General features: G+C 41.8%; 1 protein-coding gene across 1 annotated transcript; it reads left to right on the top strand.

The window, feature by feature from the left end:
• The first annotated feature begins 12,127 nt into the window (after positions 1 to 12,127).
• On the top strand, positions 12,128 to 13,600 carry LOC130308252 (uncharacterized). The gene is made up of 2 exons (XM_056552239.1): positions 12,128 to 12,730; positions 12,817 to 13,600. The coding sequence occupies exons 1-2, from the start codon at positions 12,606 to 12,608 to the stop codon at positions 13,415 to 13,417; spliced, it is 726 nt and encodes a 241-aa protein (XP_056408214.1). The 5' UTR covers positions 12,128 to 12,605; the 3' UTR covers positions 13,418 to 13,600.
• Positions 13,601 to 13,916: the final 316 nt, after the last annotated feature.

Below are 13,916 nucleotides of genomic sequence, written 5' to 3'. Positions count from 1 at the left end.
CCTCGCTACTGGCCCAGAATGGGGGCCTTTTTTACACCCATTGAGAGAGAGAACAAACTGACCTACTTCAGGGAGCTTCTACGTAGTCGGTTGGCCGATGCCTATTGGCCACATGGTCCATCCACTCGCAGGTCTGACTCGGGGGGCCCTCTGCGCTCACCTTCCACTGCCACGGCTGCTGGGGAGGGGAGGGGTGGCAGGAGCAGTACCGGCTCAGTCAGCAGCAGCCTGAGTCTACAGTCGCTGATGAGTAGCTTCCTTCAGCCGCATAGTGAAGCTACTCATCAGCAGCAGGTGGACATGGAGCAGGACCTGAACCAGCAGGTGATGGCTTACCTCGACATGACCCTGCCAAAAACCGTTGAAGATCCGCTGGACTTCTGGGCAGCCAGACTCGATTTATGGCCGCAACTAGCGGAGTTTGCCGTGGAAAAGCTGTCCTGCCCGGCCAGTAGTGTGCCATCAGAGCGGGTGCTTAGTGCGGCCGGGGCCATAGTCACCCCAAGGCGAACTTGTCTGTCCACTAAAAATGTGGAGAGACTGACGTTTGTCAAGATGAATCAGGGATGGATCAGCCAGGATTTCCAGCCACCAATGATAGATGGGTCTGAGTAGATTGACCATGCTCCTACAGCAAAATTTTCTCTATTGTGGTTGGTTATGAAACCCTCTGGGGCAGACCTGGGGATTGTACAGTCCGCTTGACACATTCGGCCCTTTGATTGGCTCTGGCCGGCCCGCGCTGATTGGGGGACAACTATGCTGCCTAATCTGGGGGCCATCTATGCTGCCTCTTCTGGGGGACAAGTATGCTCCTAATCTGGGGGACATCTATGCTGCCTAATCTGGGTGACATCTATGCTGCCTACTCTGGGGGACTACTATGCTCCTAATCTGGGTTACATCTATGCTGCCTAATCTGGGGGACAAGTATGCTCCTAATCTGGGGGACATCTATGCTGCCTAATCTGGGGGACAACTATGCTCCTAATATGGGGAAAACTGAAGCTTCTGGCCTTGGGCCTATAATTTTTTGAAGTTTAGCAGTAGCTAAATACATGCTTAATGCAAATGTCAACATTGATCTTTAAATGTAAGGGGTTATGAAAACCTCTTGGGTACTGCAAATGCATGCTACAGACTCATTCTGTGTCTTTCAGGAACTACTTGCCTCCCTGGTGCCTCTGGCCTTGGGCCTTAAATTTGTGGATGTTTAGCAGTAGCTAAATACATGCTTAATGCAAATTTCAACAATGATCATTAAATTCTCGGCGCTCTGCCAGGGCCTTCTCCTACCCCGCCTGGGCCGATCCGAGGACCTCACTAACCAACTCACTAACTAATCCAATCGCATATAGCGACGGGCGGTGTGTACAAAGGGCAGGGACTTAATAAACGCCAGTTTATGACCCTCACTTACTGGTAATTCCTCGTTTTAAGATTAAATAATTGCAATCACAGATCCCTATCACGAACTGGTTTCAGCGTGCAACATGCACCTGTCCTTGAAAGATAGAGACACGCTAATCCGTTCAGTGGAGCGCTAGTGCGGCCCAGGACATCTGAGGCCATAACACACCTGTTATTGCTCGATCTCGCAATTGATCGGGCAAGGTAAGGGGTTATTAAAGCCTCTTGGGTACTGCTGAGGCCTACTCCTGACTGCTCCTGGTGCAATGTATGGGGTAATTAAACACCCTTGGGTAGTGTTATTGTTAAATTTCCTGGTAATTTTATCAGTAATAAAATTGAATTTTGCAGAATGCTAACCGTTACACAACGGAACGCTTGTTGCGTGTGATTTTTTAATGAAAAAAAAAAAGATGGAGAGGGATTAACTCTGCTTAATCATTTTTGGCGAATAGAATCCTTTTGCCATCTGATTTTTTGGAGACAGATGCACCTACTAGTGTTGCTCGTGAATATTCGCAATGCGAATTTTATATATTTATATATTTTATAATATAGCACTATATATTCGTAATTACGAATATTGTTTTTTTTTTTTCACAGTACACATCACAGTGATCATCCCTCTCTGCTTCCAGCTTGTGTGGTGTAAAGAAGGCTCTAATACTACTGTGTGAGACTGGCGTATGAATTTTCGCATATGGGAAAATTTGCATATTGCAAATTTGCTAATTTTTCGCATATGGTAATTTTAGCACATGCAAATTTTCGTTTATGCTAATTTTTGCATATGCAAAAATATTACGAATATGCGAATTTAGCGAATATATGACGAATATTTGTCCATATATACGCGAAATATTGCGAATTGGAATATGGCCTATGCTGCTCAACACGCGCTATCTGACCAGCGAGCCAGGGCCCCGTACAGGAGATCACGGGGCCCCCCAGCGGTCGGACCCCCCGCAATCTGAAACTTATCCCCTATCCTTGGGATAGGGGATGTTTTTCAACACTGGACTACTCCTTTAATGGCCTCCAAAATGAAGTTCCTCTGATGTATGGGCATCAAGGGATCTTCCACTAAAAAAGATCACACAGCTTCCAATCCTCTGTCATGTGCTATGTTACTATATAATAAAGCAACATCTAGTCCTCTTCCCGTATGATATCTTTCAATAGGGTTAATAAACTCCCTTTTATTTCTGAGGTATGCTGGTAAAGACATCACACATTTCTGTAACTGATGCTCTATATATTCAGATAAGCATCAGGCAACTATCGGACGACCAGGTGTTTTTTTTTTCGGTCTTTATGTACCTTAGGTAGAAAATAAAAATAAGGTACATTTGGGTTGGGGTTAAATATATATCATGTTTTTCCCTCTTAAAGGGGTACTACGCACCAAGACATCTTATCCCCTCTCCAAAGGACCCCCGTGATCTCGGTTGCGGCACCCTGCTGTCATCACTGCACAGAGCAAACTTACTCTGTGCGTAATGATGGGTGATACAGGGGCCAGAACATCGGCATAGCCATCGACTGTCCTGGCATGCTGGGAGTTTTGCTACAGCTGGAGGCACCCTATTTGGGAAGCACTGCTGTAGGGTAATTTGGTGGTGGATGCAAATCCCTAATTTAGGCCTCAAATGCGCATGGTGCTCTTTCACTTTGGAGCCCTCTCATATTTCAAGGTAACAGTTTTGGGTTACAAATTTTTTTTCTCTTCTTTTACCCCTTAAGAAAAAGTAAATTTGGGGTCAATACCAGCATGTTAGTGTAAACAGCATGTACCATATACATTTGAGGCCTAAATTGGTGATTTGCACAGGGGTGGCTGGTAGTTACAGCAGTTCTGAAATAAACATAAAAAACACCCATATGTGACCCCCATTTTGAAAACGACACCCCTCATGTGAAGTAACAAGGGGTATAGTGAGCCTTAACATCCCACAGGTGTTTGACAAATTTTAGTTAAAATTGGAGGTGAAAATAAAAAAAAATATTTTTTTTTTCCCCTAAAATGCTGTTGTTACCCCAATTTTATTATTTTCACAAGGGGTAATAGGAGAAAATCCCCGCTAAATTTGTAACCCCATTTCTTCTGAGTCAGAAAATACCCCACATGTGGATTTAAAGTGCTCTGCCGGTGAACTACAGGGCTCAGAAGAGAAGGAGCACCATTGGGCTTTTGGAGAGAGAATCTGGCTGAAATTGAAGGCCATGTGCATTTAGGCCTCCATGGTGCCAGAACAGTGAACCCCCCACATGTGACCCCATTTTGGAAACTACACCCCTAATAAGAGGTGCAGTGAACATTTACATCTCACAGGTGTCTGATAGATTTTTTTGAGCAGTGCTCTGTCAAAATGAAAAATGAAAATGTTTCATTTGCACAGCCCACTGTTCCAAAGATCTGTCAAATGCCAGTGGGGTTTAACCCCTTAAGGAACCAGCCCATTTTCACCTTAAGGACCCAGCCATTTTTTGCACATCTGACCACTGTCACTTTAAGCATTAATAACTCTGGGATGCTTTTACTTTTCATTCTGATTATGATACTGTTTTTTCGTGACATATTCTACTTCATGTTAGTGGTAAATTTTTGTTGAGGCTTGCATCATTTCTTGGTGAAAAATTCCAAAATTTGATGAAAAAATAGAAAATTTAGCATTTTTCTAACTTTGAAGCTCTCTGCTTGTAACAAAAACAGACATTCCAAATAAATTATATATTGATTCACAGATACAATATGTGTACTTTATATTTTCATCATAAAGTTGACAGGTTTTTACTTTTGGAAGACATCAGAGGGCTTCAAAGTTCAGCAGCAATTTTCCACAAAATTTTCTAAATTGGAATTTTTCAGGGACCAGTTCAGTTTTTAAGTGGATTTGAAGGGCCTTCATATTAGAAATACCCCACAAATGACCCCATTAAAAAAACTGCACCACTCAAAGTATCCAAAATGACATTTGGGTAAGTGTGTTAACCCTTTAGGTGTTTCACAGGAATAGTAGCAAAGTGAAGGAGGAAATTCAAAATCTCCATTTTTTACAAATTTTTTACGCATGTTCTTGTAGACCTGGTTTTTGAATTTTTACAAGGGGTAATAGAAGAAAAAGACCCCCAAAATTTGTAACCCAATTTCTCTAGAGTAAGAAAATACCTCATATGTGTATATGTAAAGTGTTTGGCGGGCGCAGTAGAGGGCTCAGAAGGGAAGGAGCAACAATGGGATTTTGGAGAGTGAATTTTTGCTGAAATGGTTTTTGGGGGGCATGTCACATTTAGGAAGCCACTATGGTGCCAGAATAGCAGAAAACCCCCCACATGGCATACCATTTTGGAAACTTCACCCCTCACTTACCAAGGGGTCCAGTGAGCCTTAACACCGCACAGGTCTTTGATGACTTTTTGTTAAATTCGGATGTGTAAATGAAAAAAAAAAGTATCACTAAAGTGAATTCACTTCCAGGCAGTGGAAGAGAGGTGGTTGTGGTTGTGGTTGTGATAAATATAAAGCAAATACACTATGTTGAGCTAGCGATTGTTTGTCTGTGTACAAGAGTGTGAAGCATACAAGTAAGTGAGTATAAAAGTGAGGGGACTTAAAATTAAGGGACTTTAAATTGAAATATTTGATTTTTTTTTTCTTTTCTGTTAATTTTTGCAATCCACAAATCTAGTATGACCTCCATGTTGGAAAAGGCAGTCCAGTGGCATCTTGCACAATGTATGCAAACATTGAACAACAGTTTGAGGGTGCATATTGTTGTGCGAGTTGCTCATTTGGAAGCCCAGATCCTGGATCTAGAGGAGCAACTGGCAACACTGAGATGCATTGACAACCCGGAGAGGAGTCTCCTGCTCACTGAGCAGATACTCTCTGGGGTAGAGGTGGGGGAGGATAGTGGGACGGAGGTGCTGGACAGTCAAGCAGTTAGCTGGGTTACAGTTAGAAAACGGGGTAGAGGGAAAAGTGTCAGGGAGGCTAGTCCTGAACTGGCACACCCCAACAAGTTTGCCCGATTGGCAGATGAGGGGGATGCCATTTCAGAGCTAGCAGTACTGCAGCAGGACTCTGCCTCAGACCGCCAGGGTGGTGTCTGATCCAGTAAGGAGGGAGGGAGGAGAGCAGGGCAGGCCAGACAGGTACTGGTAGTGGGGGACTCAATTATTAGGGGGACAGACAGGGCGATCTGTCACAAAGATCGGGATCGCCGAACAGTGTGTTGTCTTCCTGGCGCTCGAGTTCGGCATATCGCGGATCGGGTTGACAGGTTGCTGGGTGGGGCTGGAGAAGACCCAGCAGTCATGGTACATATTGGCACCAATGACAAAGTAAGAGGTAGATGGAGTGTCCTTAAAAATGATTTCAGGGACTTAGACTGCAAGCTTAATGCAAGGACCTCCAAGGCAGTATTTTCTGAAATATTACCTGTACCACGAGCCACACCAGAGAGGCAGTGGGAGATTAGGGAGGTAAACAAGTGGCTCAGAAGCTGGTGTAGGAAGGAGGGGTTTGGGTTCATGGAGAACTGGGCCGACTTCGACCTTAAAGGAAACAGGTTTCTGACTATAGCTAAAGACAATTATCTGTCCCAAATTGTGCAGGGCCCGACCAGAGGAGGCACCCTACTAGACTTAATATTTACCAACGTACCTGACAGAGTAATTAATGTGCAAGTAGATGGACACCTAAGAAATAGTGATCATTATTTAATACATTATAACTTGTTCTTCAATACCGGAATCTCTCGAGGGGCCACAAAAACAATGAACTTTCGGAAGGCAAAGTTCGATCAACTGAGAGAAGCCCATAACAATATAAAATGGGATAATGTCCTCAAAAAGAACAATACTGACACTAAATGGGACACTTAAAAATATCTTACATTTTCACTGTAAGATGTATATACTTTATGGGAATAAAAGGGTCAGAAACAAAAGAAAACCAATATGGATGAATAAAAATGTTAAGGGGGCAATAAATGACAAAAATAAAGCATTTCAATTACTAAAACAGAGCAGCAGTGAAGAAGCATTAACCCCTTCAGGACCAAGCCCATTTTGTCCTTAAGGACCAGAGCGTTTTTTGCACATCTGACCACTGTCACTTTAAACATTAATAACTCTGGAATGCTTTTAGTTATCATTCTAATTCTGAGATTGTTTTTTCATGACATATTCTACTTTAACATAGTAGTACATTTTTGTGGTAACTTGCATCCTTTCTTGGTGAAAAATCCGTAAAATTTGATGAAAAATTTGAAAATGTTGCATTTTTCTAACTTTGAAGCTTTCTGCTTGTAAGGAAAATGTATATTACAAATTTTTTTTTTTATTATTCACATATACAATGTGTCTACTTTATGATTGCATCATAAAATTGACAAGTTTTTACTTTTGGAAGACACCAGAGGGCTTCAAAGTTCAGCAGAAATTTTCCAATTTTTCACAAAATTTTCTAACTCGATATTTTTCAGGGACCAGTTCAGTTTTGAAGTGGATTTGAAGGGTCGTCATATTAGAAATACCCCATAAATGACCCCATTATAAAAACTACACCCCTCAAAATGACATTCAGTAAGTGTTTTAACCCTTTAGTTGTTTCACAGGAATAGCAGCAAAGTGAAGGAGAAAATTCAAAATCTTCATTTTTTACACTCACATGTTCTTGTAGACCCAATTTTTGAATTTTTGCAAATTGGTAAAAGGAGAAAAATTTTTATTTGTTTTTGTAGCCCAATTTCTCTCGAGTAAGCACATATGTCATATGTCTATGTAAAGTGTTCGGCGGGTGCAGTAGAGGGCTCAGATGTGAAGGAGCGACAAGGGGATTTTGGAGTACGTTTTTCTGAAATGGTTTTTGGGGGGCATGTTGCATTTAGGAAGCCCCTATGGTGCCAGAACAGCAAAACCCCCCCACATGGCATACCATTTTGGAAACTATACCCCTCGGGGAATGTAACATGGGATAAAGTGAGCCTAAATACTCCAGAGGTGTTTCATGACTCTTGCAAATGTAAAAAAAATTGTAATAATTTTTACCTTAAATGCTTGTTTTCCCAAAAATGTTACATTTTTAAAAAGGGTAATAGCAGAAAATATCCCTCAAAATTTTAAGCCCAATTTCTCCCGATTCAGAAAACACCCCATATGGGGGTGAAAAGTGCTCTGCTGGTGCACTACAGGTCTCAGAAGAGGAGTAGGCATGTCTGTGGCATGTCTGGGGCATGCCGCATTTAGGAAGCCCCTATGGTGCCAGGACAGCAAAAAAAAAAAAAACACATGGCATATAATTTTGGAAACTAGACCCCTCGGGGAACGTAACAAGGGGTTAAGTGAACCTTTATACCCCACAGGTGTTTCACGACTTTTGCATATGTAAAAAAAAAAAAAAAACATGTTTTTACCTAAAATGCTTGTTTTCCCTAAAATTTTACATTTTTATAAAGGGTAAAAGCAGAAAATAGCCCCCAAAATTTGTAACACAATTTCTCCCGAGCACGGCGATACCCCATATGTGACCCTAAACTGTTGCCTTGAAATACGACAGGGCTCCAAAGTGAGAGCGCCATGCGCATTCGAGGTCTAAATTAGGGACTTGCATAGGGGTGGACATAGGAGAATTCTATGCCAGTGATTCCTAAACAGGGTGCCTCCAGCTGTTGCAAAACTCCCAGCATGCCTGGACAGTCAACGGCTGTCCGACAATACTGGGAGTTGTTGTTTTGCAACAGCTGGAGGCTCCTTTTTGGAAACAGTGGCGTACCAGACATTTTTCATTTTTATCGGGGAGGGGGGCTGTGTAGGGGTATGTGTATATGTAGTGTTTTTTACTTTTTATTTTATTTTGTGTTAGTGTAGTGTAGTGTTTTTAGGGTACAGTCACACGGGCGGGGGTTCACGGCTAGCGGTGGGGACCGGAATTCCTACGGGCGTATGGATACGCCCTCGGTCCTTAAGGACTCGGAATGCAGGGCGTATCCATATGCCCTATGTCCTGAAGAGGTTAAAAAGCTATAGAGAAAAATGTGAAATATGTAAAAAAAAAAACAGATAAAAGCTGCAAAAATAGAGACAGAAAGACTCATTGCCAAAGAGAGTATAACTAACCCCAAAATGTTCTTTAATTATATAAATAGCAAAAAGGTCAAAAAAGAAAGTGTTGGCCCTTTAAAAATGATGAGGAAGAAATTATAAAGAAAGAAATCAGGAAAAAGCAAATATACTAAACAAATTCTTCTCCACTGTATTCACTGAGGAAAATGAAATGCCAGGTGAAATACAGTGTGATAAGGTAAACTCCCCAGTACAGGTCACCTGTCTAACCCAGGAAGAAGTACAGTACCACCGACAAAAAAATCAAAATAGACAAATCACCAGGTCCAGATGGCATTCACCCCCATGTTCTAAAGGAATTAAGTAATGTAATAGACAGACTCCTATTTTTAATATTCAGGGACTCTATAGTGACAGGGACTGTTCCCCAGGACTGGCGCATGGCAAATGTGGTGCCAATATTTAAGAAGGGGTCAAAAGGTGACCCCGGGAATTATAGACCTGTTAGTTTAACCTCGGTTATATGTAAATTTTTGAGGGTTTCCTAAGAGATGCTATTTTGGAATATCTTGATAAAAATAAATGTATGACCCTGTATCAGCATGGATTTATGAGGGATTGATCCTGTCAAACTAACCTGATCAGCTTTTATGAGGAGGTGAGCACCAGACTGGACCAGGGGCAATCGCTGGATGTCGTATATCTGCATTTTTCCAAAGCATTTGATACGGTTCCACATAAAAGGTTGGTGAATAAAATGAGAAGGTTTGGGCTGGGGGAGAATGTGTTCAAGGGTGTAAGTAACTGGCTCAATGATAGGAAACAGAGGGTGGTTATTAATGGTACTTATTCTGATTGGGTGACTGTTACTAGTGGGGTACCACAGGGGTCCGTCTTGGGTCCTGTCCTATTTAATATATTCATGAATGACCTTGCAGAGGGGTTGAATAGTAAAGTAGCAATCTTTGCAGATGACACCAAACTCTGTAAAGCGGTAAACACTATAGAGGACAGTGCACTGTTACAAATGGATCTGGATAGGTTGGAGGTTTGGGCTGGGAAGTGGCAGATAAGGTTCAACACTGATAAATGTAAGGTAATGCACATGGGGGAGAAAACTCCAGGCTGGGATTATGTATTAAATGGGAGAACACTTGGGACGACTGACATGGAAAAGGACTTAGGAGTCTTAGGTAACAGTAAACTTAGCTGTAGTGACCAGTGTAGGGCAGCTGCTGCCAAGGCTAATAAAATCATGGGGTGCATCAATAGGGGCATAGATGCCCACGACAAGGAAATAATTCTACCATTGCACAAATGACTAGTCAGACCACACATAGAATACTGTGTACAGTACTGGGCACCAGTGTACAAGAAAGATATAGTGGAGCTGGAGAGGGTTTAAATCCTCTGTAGTATTCAGCAGCTAATAAGTACAGGAAGGATTACGATTTTTTAATAGAAGTAATTTACAAATCTGTTTAACTTTCCGGAGCCAGTTGATTTAAAAGAAAAAAGGTTTTCACCGGAGTACCCCTTTAATGGTATAGAGAACTGTGTCTAGTGCATTAACTCTGTGATTTTTTTGCCCATTGAAACCAGTAGGCCCATTGTGGTCTATGGGGAAAAGCTGCTGAGTTGCCCATAGCAACCAATCAGATCGCTTCTTTCATTTTTGAAAAAGCCTCTGAAAAATATAGTAATCTGATTGGTTGCTATGGGCAACTCAGAAACTTTTCCTCTGGACAGGTTTTGATAGATCTCCCTCTATGGGGGAGATTCATCAAAACCAGTGTAGAGGAAGAGTTGTGCTGTTGCCCATAGCAACCAATCAGATTGCTTCTTTCATTTTTGAAAAAGCCTCTGAAAAATGAAGGAAGCAATCTGATTGGTTGCTATGGGCAACTCAGAAACTTTTCCAGGAAAATCTGCTGAGTTGCCCATAGCAACCATTCAGATCGCTTCTTTCATTTTGCAGAGGCATTGTGAAAAATGAAAGAAGCAATCTGATTGGTTGCTATGGGCAACTGCACAACTCTTCCTCTACACTGGTCTTGATGAATCTCCCCCATAGAGGGAGATTTATGAAAACCTGCCCAGAGGAAAAGTTTCTGAGTTGCCCATAGCAACCAATCAGATTGCTTCTTTCATTTTTGAAAAAGCCTCTGAAAAATGAAGGAAACTATTTGATTGGTTGCTATGGGCAACTCAAAAGCTTTTCCAGGAATGTAAAGTTTAACCACGACACCATAACACTCTGTCCACCCTGGGACTCGAACCAGTGACAGTCTCCCATCCCACTGTGCTGCCGAGATGGTTCTGCTTATCTTACATGCAGTGAGATCCCCATAGACTACAATTAGCCTATTGGTTTTAATGGGGAAAAAAAAAATCACAGAGTTGATGCACTAGTCACAGTTCTCTATACCATTAATGAAGGGAGGGCTCAATATCTGCAAATTTGCGCATATGCGCACAAAATTTCACATATGCGCAAAAAAAGCAAATATTTGTAATTATGAATATATAGTGCTATATTCGCAATATTCGCGAATTCGCGACTATGCTATATTCGCAATTAAAATTCAAATTGTGAATATTCATGAGCAACACTAGTCGCTGCAAATCCAGTGAAGGAGTTTAAACATGCATGGGATAGGCATAAGGCTATCCTTCATATAAGATAGGGCCAGGGACTATTGATAGGATTCAGATTATTGGGCAAACTAGATGGGCCAAATGGTTCTTATCTGCCGACACATTCTATGTTTCTATACTGTATGGATATCAGAAAAATGGTTCCAAGCTCTTATTTCTGTATCAAATTCACTACTTTGGGGCAGGAAAGCACGAGAATGAAATATGTTTCTTTAACGTTAGCTGAGCACGATGGGGGTTGGGCACTTTTTTTTTAGGTACTTTTTAGCACGAAAATTGCAGACTATTATGAGAAGGAGGGAAAATGTAGTCCTATTTATTCTCTCTAAGGGTATGTTCACACTACGGAATTCCTACGGAATTCCACGGGCGGAATTCCGCAAGCCGAATTCCACGGGCGGAATTCCACGAGCCGAATTTCGCGGTGTGAACTTAACATTAGTGTGACTGGGTCTCCGCGAGACCCGTTCACACTGCGGAATTTCAGCGCCGCTGAAATTGTTCCGCGCAAAGAAAGAACATGTTCATTCTTTGCATGGAAGTCCGCGAGCACTGCATAGCTGTTAATGGTGACGGCTCAGTGCCGCCCGGTCCTACCGCCACCGCCAGCTGCCTGTCTGAATCTCCACTCGCTGAATTCAGCGAGCGGAGATTCCGTTCACACACTGTAGTGTGAACATACCCTAATGGGTCGTTATAAGGATATTTTTGAGATTTTGGAAGCTGGGATACTCACTACACCCATGCATATCTATATAATAAAGTATGGGAGGAACTTAAAAAAATGTTAAAATCACATGGAGTTTTGACTTTACTTCATTATGGTCGAATAAAGCACTTAGAGAATTCCTTAAAATTAAAGATTCACTCTTTTGGATGAAAAGGGGCTTATTAATGTAAATCAATTATACGCTTTAGGTCAAATAAAGTCGTTTGAAGAGATAGCCCATAAGTATGGGGTGGCAGACAATCAGAAACATTGTTTTTTTTACAAATAAGTAATGCAGATCATAAACCAATAAAAGGAGATATTGGAGATTTCAGGGATTCTATATATAAGAAAAGTTTAATTAGACTATTTCCTTATGCGTACTTGCTGTCTGGGCATGCTGGGAGTTGTGGTTCTGCAGCGGTTGGGGGTTCACAGCTTGAAGACCACTGCTATAGAGGGTTCAAATGTATCTGAGCCCTGGAACTCAAATAATGTATATGAGATGATCAAAATGGAGCCCCTGCACTAATTACTTGGGTTCTGGGGTCTGTAAGGTCCATAATAAAAACATCAGGCTCTGTCTATAGCAGATACTAAATCACGGCAGCTCAAAGAAACAAGCAGTCATTCTGACATGTCACATGTGATGTCATAGACAGCTGGAGTCATGACATCCCACTGACAGCCGCCCGAGCCTTCAGTCTGTTCCAGTGAGATTAGTGAGATTAGCGTCTTCTTCTTCTTCTACTTGTCTGAAATGGAGCTAAAAGGTTTGGGGTTCGTCCCCCTCCTGTTGGCGTTTTGGTGTGCGGCCTGGCTTGCCACCAGCTACATCATGACGGTCGTCCTCGGCCATGCTGCCTCGCCACTGATGAGCATCAGGTAAGATAAACAAGCACATGATTCTTATTTCATGGGTTGGGAGTGAGGAAAATTCCATAATAACATTGGTTTCTTTTCCTTCACAGTGACGTGGGAAATTTCTTTCCCGAAAGCATATTATTCAGAATTGGATTCATAGGGACGTCCATTGGCACTTTGGTACTAACCTTTCTTATTTATAAGTATATGGTTATGCATACTGAAGAGTTCAGGGGTCATCAGGTCCTGATCCAGAGGATCCTGCTGGCCATTGTGTGGGCCTCCTGTTTTGCCACAGCTGTCATGCATGTATTGTCCCCCGAAGAATATCCCAGGATACACTTTGTCAGCACGATAATTTCCATTACATGTGAAGCCTTATACTACCTTGGGCAGTCCATCCAGATGTATAAATTACCAGGAGCAAAAAAAGTCATCCACCATAGTAGATGCACCTGCTGTGGCCTGACTTTTGTCTGTGTAATTTTCTATTTTGGATATGAAACATTAAAGGAATTATTCTATAATGATGAAGACTGGGACGAGATCCGTGAAATCCCCATCATAATCATGGAGTGGGTGATGCTTCTACTGATCCTGATAAACATCGTGACCTATTATTCCACCATGCAGAGGTTATTGTTGACCGTCTCCAGAAACAGCTGCACACTTTCTCTTAGAGTAAAAATTGATGACTTCGGGGTGTAGACCACCTTGTGGGCCATCAAGTGGACTTCTGAGAGAAGTACTGCACAGGATACGGAAAAACATCTAAAGAAGAATAACTGGGGGACTATATATGGTGCCAGTAATCATGACTGAATAATATGAGCTGGTGATATTACCTATACAAAAAAATAAAAAATAAAAATGTAAAAAAAAATATTGGTGTGTGAAGTGTAATACCTAGTTAGAAAAACAGAATCAAATTCATCATTATAACCACCCTCTGCATTACCCTGTTTATTATTTTTCAAGCAAGCACTTTGTTCTAATTCATCTACTCTCTGGTGTGCTCCTTGTATAAGGGGTTTGGGATACCCTTTTTGTTTAACCCCTTAAGGACGCAGCCCTTTTTCACCTTAAGGACTGAGCCCTTTTTCGCAATTATGACCACCGTCACTTTACAAATTAATAACACGAAAACGCTTTTACCGAATATTCTGATTCTGAGATTGTTTTTTCGTGACATATTCTACTTTATTTT

The sequence above is a fragment of the Hyla sarda genome, chromosome 1, assembly GCF_029499605.1.
Source record: "Hyla sarda isolate aHylSar1 chromosome 1, aHylSar1.hap1, whole genome shotgun sequence".
NCBI classification, from domain to species: domain Eukaryota; kingdom Metazoa; phylum Chordata; class Amphibia; order Anura; family Hylidae; genus Hyla; species Hyla sarda.
Note: the sequence above shows the minus strand (reverse complement) of the source record. Positions and strands in the feature narration are given on the sequence as shown.